This window comes from Lagopus leucura, unplaced genomic scaffold, assembly GCF_019238085.1.
Source record: "Lagopus leucura isolate 7727_CA_CO unplaced genomic scaffold, USGS_WTPT01 Super-Scaffold_100157, whole genome shotgun sequence".
NCBI classification, from domain to species: Eukaryota; Metazoa; Chordata; class Aves; order Galliformes; family Phasianidae; genus Lagopus; species Lagopus leucura.
Window position 1 is genome coordinate 17,571,164 of NW_024962334.1, and position 19,640 is coordinate 17,590,803.

A 19,640-nucleotide genomic window follows, 5' to 3' on the forward strand; every position below is an offset into this window, starting at 1 on the left:
TGTCCTAACCAGTAACCCGTTTAACATTTTGTGCTCCGTTGGTCTATCATCCTTTTTTAAAGTTGTTATTATTCTTTCCATACAAAAAAAAATGACGCTGGTTCTGAAATAACATCTGTATTTTAAACTTGAGAAAGAGATATGCTCTGACCATGTAGCAAGTTGCTTCCTTCAGGAAAAAGTTGCCAAATTGTCTTTTCTGTCATTATTAAGGAAAAAAAAAAATCCTAAATTAGACATGTATCTGTAACAGATGTTTGTGCAATCTGTTTTCCTATGGAGGGCAGCTTTTTCTTGGGTACAGTTTTAGAAGCAGAGTGGTGAGGTTGTTACAGTCTGACTCAGGAAGGGAAGCTCAAGAGGAGCTGAGGTGGGTTAGGTGACCTGATGGAGTAAAGATGTGTTTCCAAATCTCTGTAGTAGAGGGAGCGTCATTCTGTTATGTATTTAGACAGTAGATTGAACAATGACAAGGAAACTGGAGGCATGGGGAGTGATTGCAGCTTCTTCCTCTGTTTTATTGAAGAATTTCTGTACATTGTGAAAGAGGAGATTTTTGGTTCTGGATCTCCATTCAGGAATCCGTCTTTCTTACCAGACTTTAGAAATGTAGAAGAGCGTAGAGTATTACATCTAAAAAAAAAAAAAAAAAAGAAAAAAAATGAGTTCACTTTGATGGAAGAGTATTATTACAAATGCTGTGTTAAAAGAATCTTCTCAAAAGGTAGACTTCAGGTAAAGAAAAGATTCCTTTTCCTTTTTTTTTTTTTTGTCAGTTTGCTATACAAATAAGCCTAAAATAAGTATCTTCCAACAGTTTTCTCACTGTAGTTGAGAATATTTAATTCTTTTTTGTAGGTGTGTTGTTTAATTCTGTTCTTACATTTTTTTGTTACAGGAGCTAGAGTTAATGCCAAAGACAGCAAATGGTTGACTCCTCTACATAGAGCTGTGGCATCTTGTAGTGAGGTATGCTTTTTTTTTCTTTTAAACTGCTTTGTATTATTTTAGAATGTCTCGAAGTACCTTCTGTTCTTTGTTCAGTTTTCATGAAATGCAACTACTCCCAACGTTTTGAGTTGCAGAACACCTGCACCGGTTTGTTTAACAGGCTGATGGTATGTACATGTATATCATATGTCTGCGTAGGAAGAAAGGGGGCAAACAAACACAGTTCTCAGCTTTGCTTTTTGATTAAATGCTACCTTCCTAGCAGAAAAGATTGCGTGTGTAATATTCCGAACTCCTCTGCACGTTTTTTGTAACCAGAATGGTTCACTATGAGGGAACTAGAGATAAAATAAGATTTAATATGGCTTTTGCAGCATAATCTGTCTTTTTTCGTACTAGACTGTTCAGACTTGAACAAATATATGATTCTATGAGACCTGCAAAAACATTTAAGAAACAAAAGACAAAAAATCTCCATTAATGAGTAATGATAGTACTGTAAACAAAGCTTGTAAATGAAATATTTGGAACATTTTTGAAGCCTGGCTGTAACACAGCTATGGGAATATAGTGATTTAAGTGTACGTTTGTTGTTGTTCCTCTATTGTTGTTGTCCTAATAAAAATTTTAAATGCCTGTACAAGATCAAAACAAGCAGAAAAATCCTGAGCTTTTGTGGAAGAGTTCATAGAGAGCTATCTTCTTTGAGATCTTGAGTCACATTGACGCTCACTTCAGTATGTCTCAAAAGTAAAAGTGTTTTGGTTTTGTGCTGATTATTATTACTTTTTTTTGATGCTTCTGTGCAAACTTTTGCTTGAGAAGAAGAAGCTCAGCGCTTGCAAAAACCATACTATTCAATTCCATCAAGTATTTGATCCATGAACTATCTAAACAGTCACTGTGTCAGCTTTTGCCTTGGATAAGCTGTATTATTTTATTGCTAGCATTAATAGCTAAGTTATGTGGGGATTGTGTTATTCAAAGCAGTGTTTGAAAATCGATCTCTGAGGGAGCCCTTGGTAGGAAACACTGTTTGTTCTTTTTGTAGTATTTTTAGGCTGCTCCTTTGGGAGCTCTCTTGAAGCACTGATACTTCATTCCTCAAAGGGACAAAACTTCATTAAATCAGTAAAACGTGCAGAGAGGAGTGCTGCAGTCAAAACAGGACTTAAGTTGTAACTAAAATGAACATAATCACGCTCCTTTTTAAAAATGTGGAATATTTTCAAGAAAAAAATACTAAGCAAAGGCAAACAAAGCTTGTAAACCAATCAAATGATTTGTCCTAGTGGCACTGACAGGCTCTTATCAAATTTTTCTGTTTGTAAGCATGGCATGTCATTGGAGACCATGTAGATGCAGCAATGGTTGATGTGTGTGGGGACTGCTTTGTGTTCGTCTGACATTCATCTGAAGTTTCCAGCCGTTAGATGAAAATATTCTTGGTACTCGTCTCAACAAAGCATGTGGTCTTAGCCTTGAAGCAAGGGCACTGCGACCAAACAAGGACATTGCATCGTGCAAAATAGCTGGTACTGTGGATTTTGCTGCCAGCTGCATGAGTTCAAACAATTTCATGTCAACACTGCAGGAGTCTAGGCCTTAATATGTGCATACCTGGGAAAATCTAAGCAGTTTTGCTAATCTTTGCACGTCATTAAATAAACAGTGAAATGGAAGATAAATTATGCTGTTTTCCTATTTTACTATGGTGCTTCCTTCTGCAAAATAGTTAATAGGTGTTTTAAAATTTCACCATTCTGATTATAATTTTTCTTTAGATTTGGTTCACTGTAGCCAACAGATCAAAATATTGACTAAATTTTGAAGTATTAAGTCTGATGAACTTTCTCTAAGAGAATAGAAAGTATTCAATTTCACACTTAAGTTACAAGCTACTGATGTCACTTTTATGTTTGTTCCTGTTTTGTTTTTTTTTTTTTTGGTAGAAGAAAATTCCATTAATTAGATATAAATTATATTATCAGTGTTACTTAGCATTTTGCTTGTAGGTAAAACTGCTCTATTGAGTAGTGTCAATATTCTTATATCTATTGTAGTTTTCATAGAAATAAATAGGAGGCATTGCTTTCAGAGAGACCTATTTTTGTGCTCAGTGTTTGAATTGAAATTCACTTAAAGCAGTTAGTGAATTGTGGGAAGGACATGGCGTTGATGTGAAGTGCAGTATTTATTACCATGGTAATGTCAGTGAGAGGGTTTTTTTCTGCCTTGCAGTTATGTGCACATATTTTAGTTGGATTTGTTTATCTTACTCATAAAGTTTTCATAGCTTTTGCATCTAATGAAAGGAAATGAATAATGTTTTTGAGACGTGGATTTTGGTGTAACATTTTGAAACGTTTTTTCAGGAGTTTCACAAGAGTGTATGTTGAAACTCTTTATGACCATGCTCTGTTTTATCTGTGGTTCTTTAAATGTACATTTAATAAGTTACTCTGTCTTTCTGCCATTTCTAGACTTTTTCAGTTCCAACATTTCGCTTGGCAAATAGATGAAAGTGCATTTTAGGTTTATGGTATGTCACTAATCCTTGGTAATGAAGGAAGTCCTAGGGAGGTTTATTGAGGTTTGTAAATTAGTTGTGTTGACAAAACAATTTGCCTGCTGGTTTGGGGAATTGGAAAAAAGACCAGGAAACAGTTGATGCAATTGAAATCTGTAGGGAATATGTTCTTCATGTCCTTGAGAAGATCCCAAGTCTGGATTTATGGTAGTACAAATCTCAAGGAATAAGAACGTTAACAAAAGAACAAGTTGCAGACAGTTGTTTTCCATTATGTGTTATATATAGTGTGTGGTTTGTATATGCTCATGTGTATTTGGATTTAACACATAACATCTGAAATCTTTACTGAGTGGCTTTATTTTTTTGTAAATGTTCTCAGGATGCTGTTCAGGTGTTGCTAAAGCATTCAGCAGATGTCAATGCTCGTGATAAAAACTGGCAGACACCCTTACATATAGCAGCTGCAAATAAAGCTGTGAAATGTGCCGAAGCTTTGGTGCCTCTTCTGAGTAATGTAAATGTGTCTGATCGGGCAGGTAGAACTGCGTTGCACCATGCAGCCTTCAGTGGACACGTAGAGGTATGAACTAATTATCTTTGCTTGCTTGCTACTTACTGTTCTGTCCAACACACTTCTAATTTTTTATTTCTTGGGTTATAATCATGTTTTCCCCTCCCATCCCTTCAAAAACCGCAAACCAAGCTCCTATTTTGTATTTTAGTTTGTCTTTTACGTGCATTTGTGTACAAATTGGTTGTGTTACATCATCTAGTTGGAAGGTTATTACAGTATTCACCTCTCTGGATATAAGCAAATTTGCCTGAGTGGAGTTTAAATTAGTAATAGTTTTCAAATCCTAAAAGTGACAAGCTTGGCACTTGGCTTGGTTTGACTTGACTAGGATTGCCAGTTCAGTAATTACCTTTAGTACACCCCTTAGCCTGAAGATCTCTTCTTTGCTGTATTTGCCACATATTTGCCCTGCTTAGCTTATAAATGTTTCTGTTAACATTGAATTAAGGGAATTAGTCATTTTGTTATTTTTGCCAAGGTGGCTGGGCAAGTTTCTTTAAGCACAAGGAATATTTTAAAAAACAGCACATTTAAATCCTTTGAAAACACATAATTTTTTTTTGTCTTCTCCTGTTATTTTTCTTTGTCTAACTTTAAGCAGAGTTTTCCATTTTGAATAGAGGATTTCTTCTCTTCCTTTTTATCCCAGATGGTCAGCTTACTGTTGTCTAGAGGAGCCAATATTAATGCATTTGACAAGAAGGACAGAAGAGCTATACATTGGGCAGCATATATGGGTATGTATGTGTTTGCAGTTGTTTACTATTCTGGTAGTAAAAAAAAAAAAAAAAAAAAAGTGATCAGTTAAATTTTGGTACTGATTTCAAGAGGAGAGCAGTTGATGATTCCATTATCTTGTTTGTTACTCATTGTTTAAGCTTATTGTTTCATTATCCAGCCAAGTGGAAAGAGTAAAAGCAGTAACATCGGTCTTCGATGAATCCACACGCCTGGGAATTTCTTTGAGTATGAACTGCAGAACTGAGACCTTGTAATATGTAATTTCTTATGCCTGTTAAGTTTTGAGAATCTGCATTTTCTTTGTATTTAATACCTGAAATGCTAAATTCTCTTGAAAACACATATTTTATATACATGTGATGTTACATTACAAAACTTCAGAAGAACGTGTTCCTATTCTTTACAGAGATTATCCAAAGATGTGAAACCTGTGTTGTTTCTTTTTTCAGTTAGACTAAGAGAAAAATAGCACTTAAATCCTCTGTCTCAGTGAAAACCTTAAACTGTGCTTTATAGAGGCACAGCTTGATTTTTGTTGACAAACAATTAAGTTAACACTCAGGAAAAATAATTTCTAGACTGCCGTTTCCATAAGTAAAATGAGTATTTTTTAATGTAGCTGCTCACCAAAAAACAAACATGCTTTAACTGGGAGACTACAGACTCATTCACATCACTTAAGTCTAGGATAATTCTTTCTTGAGAGTCTGATCCTAGACAAAATATCCCTGAATATGCAGTTTAATATTCATGTTCATTATTGCAAGTTATACAATTGCTTGTAAGTAAGCATAATGCATTGCAAACATTTATGTGCAGTGTGGGGGAGGAGGTTCTTAAAAACAGACTTAAGGTTGCTAACTAAATGCTGTTACACAAAAAGAAGTGGCATCAAGTATCTTTCAACTGCTTTCCCAGTCTTGCAATAAAAGAGGAAATAAAAGCAATAACTTGGAAATAAGTGGAAATGCAATTTCAAACTTACCTACTGAGCAGAGCCAAAGAGCAGAAGTATGTGTAAATTTACCCTGTATAAATACTGTTTGATGAAAAAACTTACCAAGTTTCAGGGGGCTGATGATGAATTGTTCTTTGTATGAAGTATCCTTTGGTCCAAGGACTGATGATTCTGTTCTTTACAAATGAAAAATGAAGTTTCATTTACAGATTTAAGCTTGCTTGCAAGGTCTTAGTGATTGTAAAAGTGATCATTTCAGAAATACCTGGATTCATTAAAAAAACACAATTATTAACTGTTGTCTTTACAGAACTCTGTTTTAGGCTGATTTCACATTAGTGATTTCACGTTAGATCTGTTTTTGCCAGTACAGATCTGAAGTAATCTAGTAGCAATGTAAAATAAGCCTGTGAAATGTGAGAAAGAACAGTCTTCAGAAGAAAAGACTTATGCTAGTAAATTATGAAGAGATTGTGACAGCATTCATGCTCTTAAGTTGTAGTTTGAAACTCCATGACGTTACACTTCACGTACAGGTACCAGTTTAATAGAGAACTTGGAGAACAATCTTCATTAATGATCCGATATTTCTTTGGATTATTTTGTATTAGAGTTTTGTGACCTACTTGTAGACTTCTGTGCAATTTCTTATGCAGTTTCTGTGACAGGCTGTTCACCTCAAGGCGGTTATTTGCAAAAATTTTTGAATGAAAGTCAGTGCATGAGATGGCAGAGATTTGACAAGCATCAGAGAGGACAGACATATTTTCTGGCATGTGCTCACCCAGGTGGAAAAAGTCTTCCATTTTTCAGATAAGCTACATTTATTCCAATTTTAGTTAGAGCTGTTCTGTAGGATATTAAATGGAAATTTTTTTTGCTGAACATTTCTCACAATTTAATGCCATTTCACACTGCTCCGGTTTCTAGGAGGAAAACCGAAGACCTTTCCCACTGTATAAAATAGACTGCAGAGTAAAAGAGACGTTGTGCTTTTCGTCACACTCCTATAAATAACTTTATAGGCCTATAGCCATTGTTTCCCTTCCTTCCTGCTTTTCACCCAGTTCCATTGCTCTCTAGCTGCAACGCTGCAAGCGGTGGGCTTTCATTTGTGAGTCTTAGCGTTGTCCACAGAGTGTGTGGGATGACTCCTGTTAACTTCCTACTGCTCTTCTGTTTGAGTATCTTCCATTGACTGCTGCTTGCGTTTTAAATGCAGGTCAGGGATTTTCTTTTGTGTGTTCTTTTTTTTTTTTTTTTAAATATTTACTTCTGTACCACTTTGTATTTCTCTTCTTTTCACCACTTACAATATCCTTTGTACTTCTCTCTCTGGTGTAGGGATTGATTGTTTTCATTTTTGTGCCCATATTATTTGGGTCACAAGATGAGTATCGTGTTTAAATTTATTTCTGTGTCTTTTCTAAAATACTAAAGTTGTTCAGAAATGCAGAGTTGCAGCACCTCATATTCCTCTGTATAGCTAGGTGAGGATCTTTTTGTATTTTGGGGGGCATGCAACATAAAATATATAGTGGCTGACTGAATATTTATTAAAGCATTTTTGTATTCCCTTGGGTAGATATTTCCTTCCCAAACTTGTGCACGTTCTTTTAGTCATTAAAGAAGCAGAGCTTCACTGTTTATGAAGCACTGAAACTGAAGGTTGTATTTGATGCGTTGCACTTAAGAATCTGGATAATGTAAGTTTTATGGTTGTTGTTTTTGTGTGGGGTTTTTGTTTTTGTTTAATATTTGTAAATAGACTAAAGGTTTTACTTGAAAAGTAAAAAATCCTGTTTCTTTCTGTACAAGTCAATGACAGAGGTAAAGCTCTCCATTTATCATTGTTAATTTACCATAAGTTTTCTCAATTCTATAAACTTTGTCGTGATTATTGAAGTGGCATAAACTCTCGTATTCTTAGTGGTAATTTGTTTGACAGATGTACTCAGCAACAAGAACAAAGATTTGACTAGCTTATTTTCATGGCTTCTGTCTTGGAGCACAGAGCCTGGTAGCCTGAAGGCTGGTGGTGGAGCCAGCAGGCGCCAGCAGGGGAAGGGCTGACTTGGGCCTTGCCACAGCATTGTATGGCTGGGAGAGATGCCACCCGTTGGTTTGGGCTGCCTGTGGTTTTATTCAGAAATAGAATGTTGTCTTCTTTTCTGGTTGGATTATGATATTTCTTTCAAAGTTTGTGCTGAAGGCCTTAGAAACCTTAATGCATCTGCAGTTGCGATGAAGAGGGAAGTCTGCAAGTGAGATTCTCTAATCATTAACAGAAATTTGCAGTGATTTCAAATAATGACAAAGTTGAGTCACCTCAGTAGTTTTCGAATTTTCAGAAAACCTCTTCGATATAAGCAGAAGCCAAGAGTTTTTCATGTACTGAATTGATTTTGAACTAAATGGTGCGATTATTGGAGGGAGTTATGTTCAGATAACCTCATCTGGGGATGGGCATTGTGTGTTGCTTCTATACTTCACAAAAGAATTAGAAAACGTAAACACTCTTACTTTCCAGATCAGATCCAAATGAGTCAGTGTCTTGTTCATCTTATAATAGCTGTACAGTTCGTATTAAATGCAGCTTCATTTTTTTCTTTGTCTGTTCTTTTAGGTCATATCGAAGTTGTGAAATTACTTGTGGCCCATGGAGCAGAAGTAACATGCAAAGACAAGAAATCATATACACCTTTACATGCTGCAGCATCTAGTGGGATGATCAGTGTAGTCAAATATCTTCTCGATCTTGGAGTTGATGTAAGAAAGAATAAAAGTGATTTTTTTTTTTTTTTTGTTCTTGTTTTAAATGCTCTTGTTTGTATTCTAGCACACTGTTTCATGCTTCTTCAGGATATAGTGAAAATAGAGAAAATATTTCCAAGTATCTTCAATCGTATACTTTTGTGGTGGTGGTTTTGTTTTGTTTCACTTTGTTCTCGTTGTAAAACTTATTTTCCCCAGGTAACTTCAGAGCTTTGCAATTTTTGCTGAATTATTTAGAAATAGCTTTGTGTTTCTTACTTTTATTTTGTTCAGTTGCTATTTCTGACTCCTAATGTATCAGACTGAAACAGAGGAAATAGGAATTCCGTTCCTGGCTTTGCCCCACACATCCTTTTGGAACTGCAGGAAATAAAACTCTTTTGTCTCCGTTCCTTTTATGATGTAGATGTTACTGAATTCCATATGTATGTACCACCTCTATTTTGGGAAATACTGCAGATTGTCAGGAACTTTAATAGTACAGTAAGAAAGGCCATATTAATACTGAAATGCAAAGTAAATTAAAAGGCTGCACAGTATCTGCACATGGAAAGTATGTAACAGTGAACTGTGAAACCATGTAAGGAAGGTACACTGTGCATTGTATTTAGTCTTGCAAAGCTGAGTAACACCACTGAACTTCTATCTTGAAAAGTAGATCAGAATTCAGTATCACACTGTACCCAATTCTAATTCCCTGCACTCCACTTCCAAAAAAATACTTTGGAATCTTCAGTTTAGAGATCAAGTCTAATGTTTTTTATCATGGTTACCTAAGCAGTGGCACTATTATTATAATTCATTTGCAAAGCATTTGAATTTGCATTTTAGAAGTGGTTCATAACCAAAATTCGTGTTACACTCAGTTCCTTAATATTATTAGAAATATCAGCTTGCATTTTTGTGTTTATGTCCACATTCTCCTATAGATCTAGGAGTTCTATATTTAAAGCTTCAAACTCAGTTTTGAGAGACTCAGTCCTTCTGACACCTGTTTTTTTGGAAACCTGCAAATGCTGTTGAGAAATGTTGAGGTCCTGCAGTGCTTAAGGTGCTAGTCTGTAGTGTCAGTGCAAATAACCACTGCTGATAGTTTTTTTTAATATGTTTTCTCTCAAGTTACATACTGCATACAGGAAACTGGCATGGACACAATTGGAGGAGGTTAACTGAGCTGAAAAGCAGTCATACCTCATGTTCTGTTTCAAAGTAGTACATCCAGAACTTGCTCTTAATTTCTGGCTTTGAAAAATTCCAAAACATAATGAAATTATGAAATTTTCTGTGTGTTAAATGCTACGGTAAAACAGGTTTTTGCCAACTAACTGATTGTATTTTTTGGTTTGTTTGTCTCTTAACAGATGAATGAACCAAATGCCTATGGAAATACTCCTCTTCATGTAGCTTGCTATAATGGACAAGATGTTGTAGTGAATGAACTCATAGACTGTGGTGCTAATGTAAATCAAATGAATGAAAAGGGGTTTACACCTTTGCACTTTGCTGCTGCATCAACACATGGAGCACTGTGTTTGGAACTTTTGGTCTGTAATGGAGCAGATGTAAATATGAAGGTAGGTGAATCCAAAACCATCCATTCACTCTTAACAATGTAGTACATCTTTTTCAGAAGTGATTTTTAAAGCTTTCAATGAGGCAGTGATTGGAGTTCCAACTGACTGATGTAATATTTCTGTGAATCATAATGTAGAAAAAAATAAGACAGTTGCTTCAAGGAAGTTGGTCTAAATCTTAGCTGTCTCTATGGGAGATAGTAAGGATAATGAAAGTTGACAATACTATCTAGTCAATCTTGGCTACGTTTAATTGGCAGAAGTCCCTATTATTTTGTTTTCCTGATTCTGTCTATGTGATTAAGAGCACAATGAAAACGCAAAATTACATATTTTTCTTATAAATAAGCAACATAAAAGAAATTCAAGATTTTTCAGAGAAATGTATATGAACAGGATAAGGTGGAGAGCTCCGCCAGCAAAAGATCCTAAAATCTAGGAGGGTGGAGTTTCTTTCATATTAAAGTTAGAAAGGTAAGTAGATTGGGCTGATGAAAAGTCTTGAACAGATATTCCAGCAAAACTTTATGAACAGAGCTGCCATACTTATAACATTCTTGGTCATAGTTCTTTGGTGCAGAATATTCTTTAGAATTCTAATTCTTTAGAATTAGTCTTAGTGAAGAGATCATTTCTAATCCACCAGTTATAAAAACAAACTATAACACAAATATCACATTATTTTCTTGAGTGTGTAGGTAAATGACTACATTTGGTCAGTTATAATACAGAATAACATCAGAAGCTGTGCAAAGAGCAGCTAATGTATTCAAGTTGACTGACAAAGCTTCTGAGATCTTTGGTGCTTATAATATGGGTGAAGTGTTGTTTGGAGGTGACAAAATGTTCATTGACATCAGAGACATGTTTCCGTCCTGCCCACTTGATTTTAAGTTACTGGATCCAAAGCATAGATTTCATGGTTCCTTTAATTATGAAGATAAATCTTGGATTTAATCAGAAGAATAATCCTTAAAAAAACAGCAAAGGGAAACTTAAGTTAGAATCTGTGTGGCTGATAATCAGTTGCAAAGTTGGAATTGGATGCTTTTAGAGCTTTCCTACTAAGTATTTATTGAAATGAAGCTTGTTCAGTTTCCAAATACTGAGGCTGATGTTCAAAGTAGTTCTTACAAAGTAGTTCTAGTAGGGAATGCAAAATGTCTTAGAAATACGTTACATTTCTTTTTAAATTAATTTTGAACAGAATGTATTTTAAAAAAATCACTTATTGACTATGTTGTGTTTTTTCATTTGTACTGCAAGATTATTTTATTGCTTATTTTGCTGTCCTTTGCAAGATCTTACGTTGTTTTTGAGGGTTCTCCTTCGGTCAGCTCACTACTTTCTAATACTGTCACCTTTGGTTATTCCTGAAGTCCCTGTGAGGTGCTGTACCAGTGGCACTTGGGTCTATTTTTTTCCTTCTCCTTTGAGATAGAGTTTTAACACCACTCAACCAGTGCCATTGCAGATTTCTTCTTCTAAGCCCTGAAATTCTTCTGTGTCTTGTTGACTGATGTATTTCCTTACCTTCTTAGTTTCTCCATTTAAATTTTAGAATGTTACTTACCAAAGCAGTTTCTGGGCACTCGCTCAAACTAAGCTTATTTTATACAGTTGTATTTCTTTACATTTTTTTATCTTAAAGAAAGAGAAAAGTGAGGGAAAAAGACACCAGGTGTATAAATATGTTTGGTTTTTTTCGTTAAAGAAGGAAACTGTTTTATTTCTGTCAGTCTAGGTCTGAGAAGCCAGTATTTCCCATAAACGCATTGTTCTAGGCAATATGTGCTGCTTTTTGCAGTGACATTGCTGAAAATGCCATGTTCAGGTCCATCTAAAACATAACAGATTTTCAGTAGCATACGCATCCTTAGAGGCTTTGTCAGTTGTTTCCAAAGGAAGAGTAAAGATGGAAGGCGTTGCTGCACAGCAGCCAGCTGTGACAATACATCTGTTCATATTTTATGTTCCCCCTCCCATCTTTCACTTATTAACTTCTTAACTTCAATTTTTTTTAACATTTTCTATTTTTCAAAGCCAATATTTAAAATGTGAAGATGCACTGTGTGAGTCCAAAAATGCTTTTATTTGAGTGCGGTTTTTGTGTGCATTTGTCAGAATTCTTCTGCAGTCAAGCTTTCCCGTTACCTGTGATCAAGTACAGAAAAAAAAAAAAGTTACCCTAAAGAAATAACAACAGAAAAAAAACCTGTTTTTGTAAGTGCATTTAGATTGTGTTGTTTAAAATTGCAAGTCCTTTATGCATTATTGTTGGCCTATTTGCAGAGCATATTTACTGGGTGAGTGACTAAGTGCACGCTTGGTATGCATTTCAAATGTGTAATACCTATTGTGGTTGAGTAGTTCCACCCAAGCATTACTTGTGGTTTGTGATAAATTACTTACAAGTATCATTTTACAGAATTTTTGGTGGAACATAGGAGGTTTTTAATGTGTAAACATCCATAGTAAATACAGCTGTTTTCTGTCAAGAAACAAGTTTTATGTAAAGAAGCATTGTGTTATTTTAGATTTGGGTGGGGGGAGAGTTGGGCATAGGCTTGTTGTTCTGTCATCATCCCCTTGAGAGCGATTATCGTAAAAGCATAATTGAGGGTGAAAGGGCATCATTGAGTTGTCACTCGGAGCTGAAGGAGTGATTAAGAGCACCTCTTTTGTAGAGTTTTTCGTGTCATGCTGACTTTTAACTGCCAGCATCCATCTTTCAGAATTGCACAGGCAGAATTTAAAGGCAGGAGTAGAGGTCAGGCCTGATGGATTGCTTTTACTGGACATAAGCAAATGCTTTTTTTTTTTCTGTTACAGAGTAAAGATGGGAAAACACCTTTGCACATGACAGCAATCCACGGTAGATTTTCAAGATCTCAAACCATCATTCAAAATGGTAAAAAAAAAAAAAATTTGGGAAGGAGTAGATCTGTCATCTTTCCCGAATTTCATATACTTTCCTCCTTTGTATTGACAGCAGCATACTAAAAGTTTCTTTCACATCCATTGCCTAGTAGTAATTGGGCTAATGGTGGAGTCTGGTATGTCTGCCTGTAAAGTTTGAAAAGTTGTATTGAAGAGCTTTTTATTTTTCAGAATATGGAAAGAGCTGATTTGTTTTTTATAACCGAAGTTGCAGAACACTTGTTCCATATTAGCAGACACGCTTCTCTCCATTTTGCTCATCGTTAATACTAAATTCAAAACAGTTATTACTGAACAACTATTAATACTGCTGAAATTACTGTCGGTGCTGTTTTTCTAACAGAAGCATCTGTATGCCAATATGTATTCTTAGTTAATTATTACTTTTTATGTTATAGGAGCTGAAATAGACTGTGAAGATAAGAATGGAAATACTCCTTTGCACATAGCAGCTAGATATGGCCATGAGCTATTAATCAACACTCTGATTACGAGTGGTGCTGACACTGCAAAGTAGGTAACATTTGCTGACATGAGTGCAAGCTGAGAGAATTTAGAATTGTGTTTATTAGACTAACAAGTCTAGTAGGATCTTTTCATATTGCTAAAATTTGAAATAGGAAATATTTTCTGTATTATCCTGTACTGTGCTTTTACGTATCTGCACAATACATTACAATCTGTACAAAAAGGAATTTTTTCCTCTGTAAAGCAATATATTTGAAATAAAATCTCTGTTTTAATTGACTGTTGCACCGAATTAGTACACCCTGCCTAATAAGAAAGCACTTAGTATGTGAGGTTTTCCTATGGCTCAGTATTTTAATTTGGTAGTTTGGTGAGCAAGCCATGCACATTGACTTTGGCATAGTCATGTTTGTCTTATTTCAATTGTAATGAAACTGTGATACCTGATTATGGTGTATCTTAGGCGGGGTATACATGGGATGTTTCCTCTCCATTTGGCAGCATTAAGTGGATTTTCAGACTGCTGCAGAAAGCTCCTTTCATCAGGTAGGATACTCTTTAAAGTCTTATAATGGCTTTATAATTAATTTTTATTCTATAGGCTAACTTTCAAGTCTTAATTTAGTAATACACAGGAATCTTTAGAGTTTATTAGTAGCCTGGTAACAATGTGTATTTTGTTTGTTTTAATGGGCAGTCTGTAGAAAAAGAGAAAGTAAACTTATACAGAAGTTACTTCTTTCCACCAAAAAAAAAAATCCGTATTGAAATAGTGTCTCTATAACTTATAAAATATTGTTTTAAGTTGGCCAAAGTGATAGAGTAACTGGTCCAGGCTATAATATGACTTCAAAAAGAAAGGCTAATGTTCTAATTATTCTATCCAGCATCTTTCATGTCCCTGCCATTATGTCTTTAGTTTTGTACAAGTTGATTTATTCCTGTCTATTCCGATAGCAGACAGCCTGATAGCTCTGAAGACTTTGTGACTGCTCATTTAAAAACTTGCATTGATGTTTTACTGTTAATGCAACTTCTTGCTTTAAAATAAGTTGAAGGTGAGCGTGTGGAATGGAGTCAGGGAAGTTTCATTTGCATGAAACAATTCTGAGGTCCAAGTTCTGGTTAAGATGGAAAGTAGTTTCAATTGCTCTACTTCATTACTGCTTCTGTCTGGGTGGATCTGATGCTGATTTTTGTGGGGTCATTTGAAACAGGAGTCAGTTTTGAGGGTTGTTTTCTGTAGGTAATACTGCCCAGAGGGGAGAGTTTGTGCCCTTGCTTATTCTTTCCAATCCAACATTTGTGTTACTCTGTGATGTATAATTCAGGTGCTGCCATATTTGCAGCACAACAGGATAAGAATCAATTAGGGAGCATGAAGTTTATGAGTAGAAGTGTACGAGTGTGCTGATTGGTGTCAAATTCTAAGAAAAATCCCTCCATTTGGAAGAGGGAAAGAAGGGTTGTCCTGGACGTACAATTGGGCTGAGACGTTCGAGGTGTCCCATTTGTTTTATTTGACTGTGTAGACTTTACGTCTCGTGCTACAGCTTTTTCTTCAGATACCCATCTTAACAACAAAGATAAGTTTGACCAATCAGTTTTTAGTTACTTAATTAATAATGCATGGAGGACAATCTTTCTCATAGAAATGCCAGGACAAAGTTAAGGCTTAAATGGCAACTTTAATATGGATCCCCAGCTTAGTGAAGATCTTTGCCTGACACTAGAGAGCTAAAATGAAAGATTAAATGTAAATTGATTCTGGATTTGGCAGTGTTGATATCTCCCTCTTTGTTAAAAATTAAAAAATTTTTAAAGTTATCTGCAGAACATGTAGAAATTGTAGCTTATTCTTAAGTTTTCCCATTATCTTCATGGATATTATGTCCAGTACGAAATGATACAGAAATACTAGCAGTTAGATCAGATAAGGAACAACATAACTTCTTACCTCAACACTGCAAATTTTGTTTTACTTTTTCCTTTTTCAGTTTTATTTGAATGTGCTTTTCAAAACACTGCAAGTAACAACATTTAGTTTCAAAGGAATCTTGTTTTTGGTGTTTTTTCTCGAGTAGCTGCTAAGTTTGCTTTGTAAGCATTTCTCTTAAGGGTAGATGAGAACAGTTTTGTGAAAGCCTGCATTGCATAACTGCTTTACAAATACTTGATTTATAGGTTTTGACATAGACACACCAGATGACTTTGGCAGAACTTGTCTTCATGCAGCTGCAGCTGGAGGGTATGTAAAAAGCATTCATCCTTTTATTTTTAGTGTTCATTTCTTAATTGCTGATCATTCCTTTTTTTTATTATTCTTTCTTCTTTGCATCTCTCCTATGCTCTCCCCTTGGAATTATGTAAATGCGAAAATAATTTCAAGATGGATTCTATCTGCAAGCAATAAAAATTAATTATATATTCAGCTGTATAAGTAATTACTGGAGTACAGTGTCCAGGTATCATCAGCTTTATCTTAGGTTTATGCTTGGGGATGAACTGGATTTTATTTTAATTTCCCATGGGTGATGATACAATTGCAAAGATGTTGTGCCCTTCTAGGTGACCGTAGGGCGTGAGGTGAAGAACAGCAACTTTGGGCAATACGTTTTTACCTTATCCACAAACAAAAGATCAATCAAGCAAAACTGTAAACCGTAATTAAATTCCAGAGTTTAGATGGATGAAGTGGTCAGAACTACTTGTTCATCACTTGAGTTGTGATCTATATTGATTATTGTTATTGCATTGTAGGTTATCTATAGCAGCTACTCAAAATTGCCTGGAAGAATTGGGTAATAAATCTCATGATACACTTTGTGGGACACAAAAACTCCATTATAATGATATTTTCATTTTCTGTTGCAATGTTACTTAAGTAATACTGCTAAATAATCATTCTCAGTGAAAAGTTACTTGAGAGGTACATTCTTGTTACAAATAATTAAGGTTAAAATGCTGTCTTTCTGTATAAAAACACATTATTTGTGACTCATTCCCTCATTCATCTACAATTTAGAAAAATTATTAAGATTTTGTTTAAAGTGGCAGTGTTATACATCTGTTAGTGTGGTCATATTGTATTAAAAATGAATTGCTTAAGTAAAATACTTGCATTGCATTATAACTTACATTTGAACTTCAAATATATACCTTAAAAACTTGTTTCTGTGTTGGAACCCTGGTAGCAAAAATCATGTGCTGTTCAGGTATAATTTTTATTTTATTTTTTTAAGAATTGAGTGTCCTATTAGAAGTGTTAACATCCGTGCCCTTTATGCATGCCATTTGATATCAGTACAGTTTTTGTATGTGCTTATGAAGTAATTTGGGTTCTTTTCTGGTATGGTTCTGGAACTGTGAAATGTGTATTACATGTACAAGTTCACAGAAAATATACTGTTCAGAAGTTTTCGTGTAGTTTAGTTGTAAAAAAAACAAACATCTAAGATGCAGTTCTGGCAGTTCAAAAGGCCAATATTAAGAAACTAATCTGCAATCACAAGCAATGTTGCATTAATTTAATAGGAATTTGGAGTGCCTAAATCTTCTGCTGAATACTGGTGCAGACTTCAACAAAAAGGACAGATTTGGGAGGTAAGAGATTTTAGAGCTGTATATTTTGAACGGTTTCTAAAGTGTTATAAAATGCATATTGCTGCGAGGTCAAACCCGTTCATTTCAATTTATGTGTTTATAAACAATTATGTCCCTTATCAAGTTTTCTTCAGCATGTATTATAGAAAGCTACAGATATATATAGATACTTTTTTTTTTTTTAGGTAGGTGCTCAGTCTTGTTTTTAAAGAGTGCAATGCTACAAGCCTTCACTGCTCAGAACATGGATGTAATGAGTTTATATTTCACTCATTCAAGGACATTAGCAATGTTTTCCAAATAGCACGGCAGTCTGTATGTTTGTTACTATTTCTGAAGGCTTTTTCTTCAGTTAAAAGTCCAAGGCTTTATTATAACTTCCTCATATACCTCTCAGTATATCCATCTGTTACTGTTCCTTTCCTCATTTGTCATTCCAAACAAGTGCTGACCACATGAATTTCTATTTTTGGTGTAGAATTATTTAAGTTCACATTGCACGATCGCTACTTGTGCGAAATCTGACGTCCCATCCTGAAATCATTGCATTACTCATGCACTACTCCTGCCATCCACATCCTGGAAAATCAGATTTCCTGAGATGTGAGTGGCAGTAGTGCATGAGGGAAATGTTAAGGATACGGAGTTGTGTTTCGCTTTGACTTCTTCTGTTCTTTTCTGAGAAAGCAACAATTGTTTGTCACAACTTTTCTCATTGACAGCTTTGTTTTAACTTGGATGTTACACAAAACAGTTATTTTCAAGGATGAAAACTATTAAAGCAGTTAAAAATTAAGAAAATTGGAAAAAATAATTTTGGAGGAGGAAAGTAGAACATTTTGAAGTGCCTCCTACCCTCAAAATGGAGAAATTTGTAGAAGCAATCAGTTTTTATAAATAGAAACTGACATTCTTTATCATTGTGGTGCTAAACTGCGATTTTGAGAATTGAAGGTAGAATAAGTTTCCCTTGACATGATTCATCAATAGCAGTATTTCAGTATGTCATGATTTTGTTACAAGGAAACGATGTATATTTTCAAGATTTTTCTTTAACAATACCTCTGGTACGTCATCACAGTTAAAAATACTGCATGCCTCTATTAGGTAAAAATATGATCTTTTTGAGGAAAATGTTGACAACTAACTGTTGTATTTTGACCTTGTTTAGTTGCTGGGCAATTCTTGAATTTGTCCATATTTTTCACGTAACTTGAAATTACCTATTTAACTAAATTAACTAAGATATCTTATGTAAACTATTTTTCTCTGTATGTTTAAACAAGAAAATTCATATAGAACTTCATGCCACAGTATGTGTATGTGCTGGCTGACAAATATGTCCCCTAGATAGCCTGTGTTATTAAATGGCCCCTCAAAGATAATTCTTAACATTGTATTCACCACAAATATTTGCTAAAAAGGGAAAGGAGGATTTAATTTTCATTTTCGTTTGCATTTTCTGTCTCTCTAGTATTATTTTGCTGTTATTTACCTTTGTACTTTTTATTCAAATGTGTACTAAAGAACTCCACTCCATTATGCTGCTGCCAATTGTAATTATCAGTGCCTGTTTGCCCTTGTGGGATCTGGAGCTAGTGTGAACGACCTTGATGAGAGGGGTTGTACACCTCTGCACTATGCAGCCGCATCAGACACAGATGGAAAGTAAGTGTGGCACGCTTTGTCCTGCAGAAATTATCTTTAGAAACATCTGAGCTGGGACTTTTGGGTGCATCCTCCCTTTGCTGAATGCATCTTTTACATTTTTTTAAAGGTTAAAACTGGCAGCGACTTGTTCATTGTATGGAAAATATTTCTGAGATAAATGAATGTGTTGTAATTTTTTTATTACATGCTGTAGAGCGGGTGTCCTGATGGCGAGCAGAGGTTTTGATCCCAGCTGCTGTGTAGTAGTGGTTGAGTAAATGTTGTCTGGGGGATGGGGGGTGCTGTGTAACTTTCTGATGGCTGTAACCAGTGGGGGTCATTTTACTTCCAAGATCAAACTTTGGCGAACGGTGATGGGGTGTTTTGTGGAGGGTTCTTCACTTTGCCCCCAAATCTGCGTAGTTAGTCGGAAATACTTTGTCAGACTAATCTGTGAATAACAGTAGGCCTATACCAGGATAAAGATGATCTAGACATTTAACTATGAGACCACTTCATCCATTTGGGATTCGATTAAGCTATTCATGTTCAGCATTATAACTGTCTTGGTATAAATTTTTGTGAAGTAGTTAAACTTGTGTTAACAAAGTGCATCCAAAGGCCTTTATAAATCCATAAGTGCCTTTTGTGTGTGTTCGTTTTGTAACTAATGATTGTACGTACGTAAATTGGAATAATGTTAGTGCATACACGTGAAGCTTATGCAGATAGCACAAAATTATAAGGTTCATTGAGTGTCAGTTGTAGTGTATGTAACAGGCTTAAGAGGAGAGTCTTTTCTGTGTGTGCACATTCACACAGAGGTCAGAACAGACTGGTGTGCAGCATCCCATTTCAAAGGCATATAGAGGC

At 35.2% G+C, this 19,640-nt stretch overlaps 1 protein-coding gene and 1 long non-coding RNA gene across 4 annotated transcripts in view; one reads left to right on the forward strand and one right to left on the reverse strand.

Moving 5' to 3' along the window:
• Nucleotides 1-19,640, forward strand: part of ANKRD28 (ankyrin repeat domain 28) — a 170,820-nt gene that overhangs the window by 133,161 nt on the left and 18,019 nt on the right. For 2 of the 3 annotated variants that reach the window (XM_042888446.1, XM_042888444.1), the window contains 11 exons: nucleotides 899-969; nucleotides 3,864-4,064; nucleotides 4,708-4,795; nucleotides 8,384-8,526; nucleotides 9,894-10,106; nucleotides 12,939-13,017; nucleotides 13,445-13,559; nucleotides 13,978-14,060; nucleotides 15,699-15,762; nucleotides 17,049-17,117; nucleotides 18,645-18,785. In XM_042888446.1, the coding sequence (XP_042744380.1) occupies nucleotides 899-969; nucleotides 3,864-4,064; nucleotides 4,708-4,795; nucleotides 8,384-8,526; nucleotides 9,894-10,106; nucleotides 12,939-13,017; nucleotides 13,445-13,559; nucleotides 13,978-14,060; nucleotides 15,699-15,762; nucleotides 17,049-17,117; nucleotides 18,645-18,785 (1,267 nt within the window). The remainder of the gene's footprint in view (nucleotides 1-898; nucleotides 970-3,863; nucleotides 4,065-4,707; nucleotides 4,796-8,383; nucleotides 8,527-9,893; nucleotides 10,107-12,938; nucleotides 13,018-13,444; nucleotides 13,560-13,977; nucleotides 14,061-15,698; nucleotides 15,763-17,048; nucleotides 17,118-18,644; nucleotides 18,786-19,640) is intronic. The other variant, XM_042888445.1, reaches the window with a different exon arrangement.
• Nucleotides 620-6,558, reverse strand: LOC122189333. Its single transcript, XR_006181784.1, has 3 exons — nucleotides 6,542-6,558; nucleotides 5,860-5,928; nucleotides 620-633 (listed from the first exon to the last, which is right to left on the reverse strand). It is a non-coding gene; the product is annotated as an uncharacterized LOC122189333 (long non-coding RNA).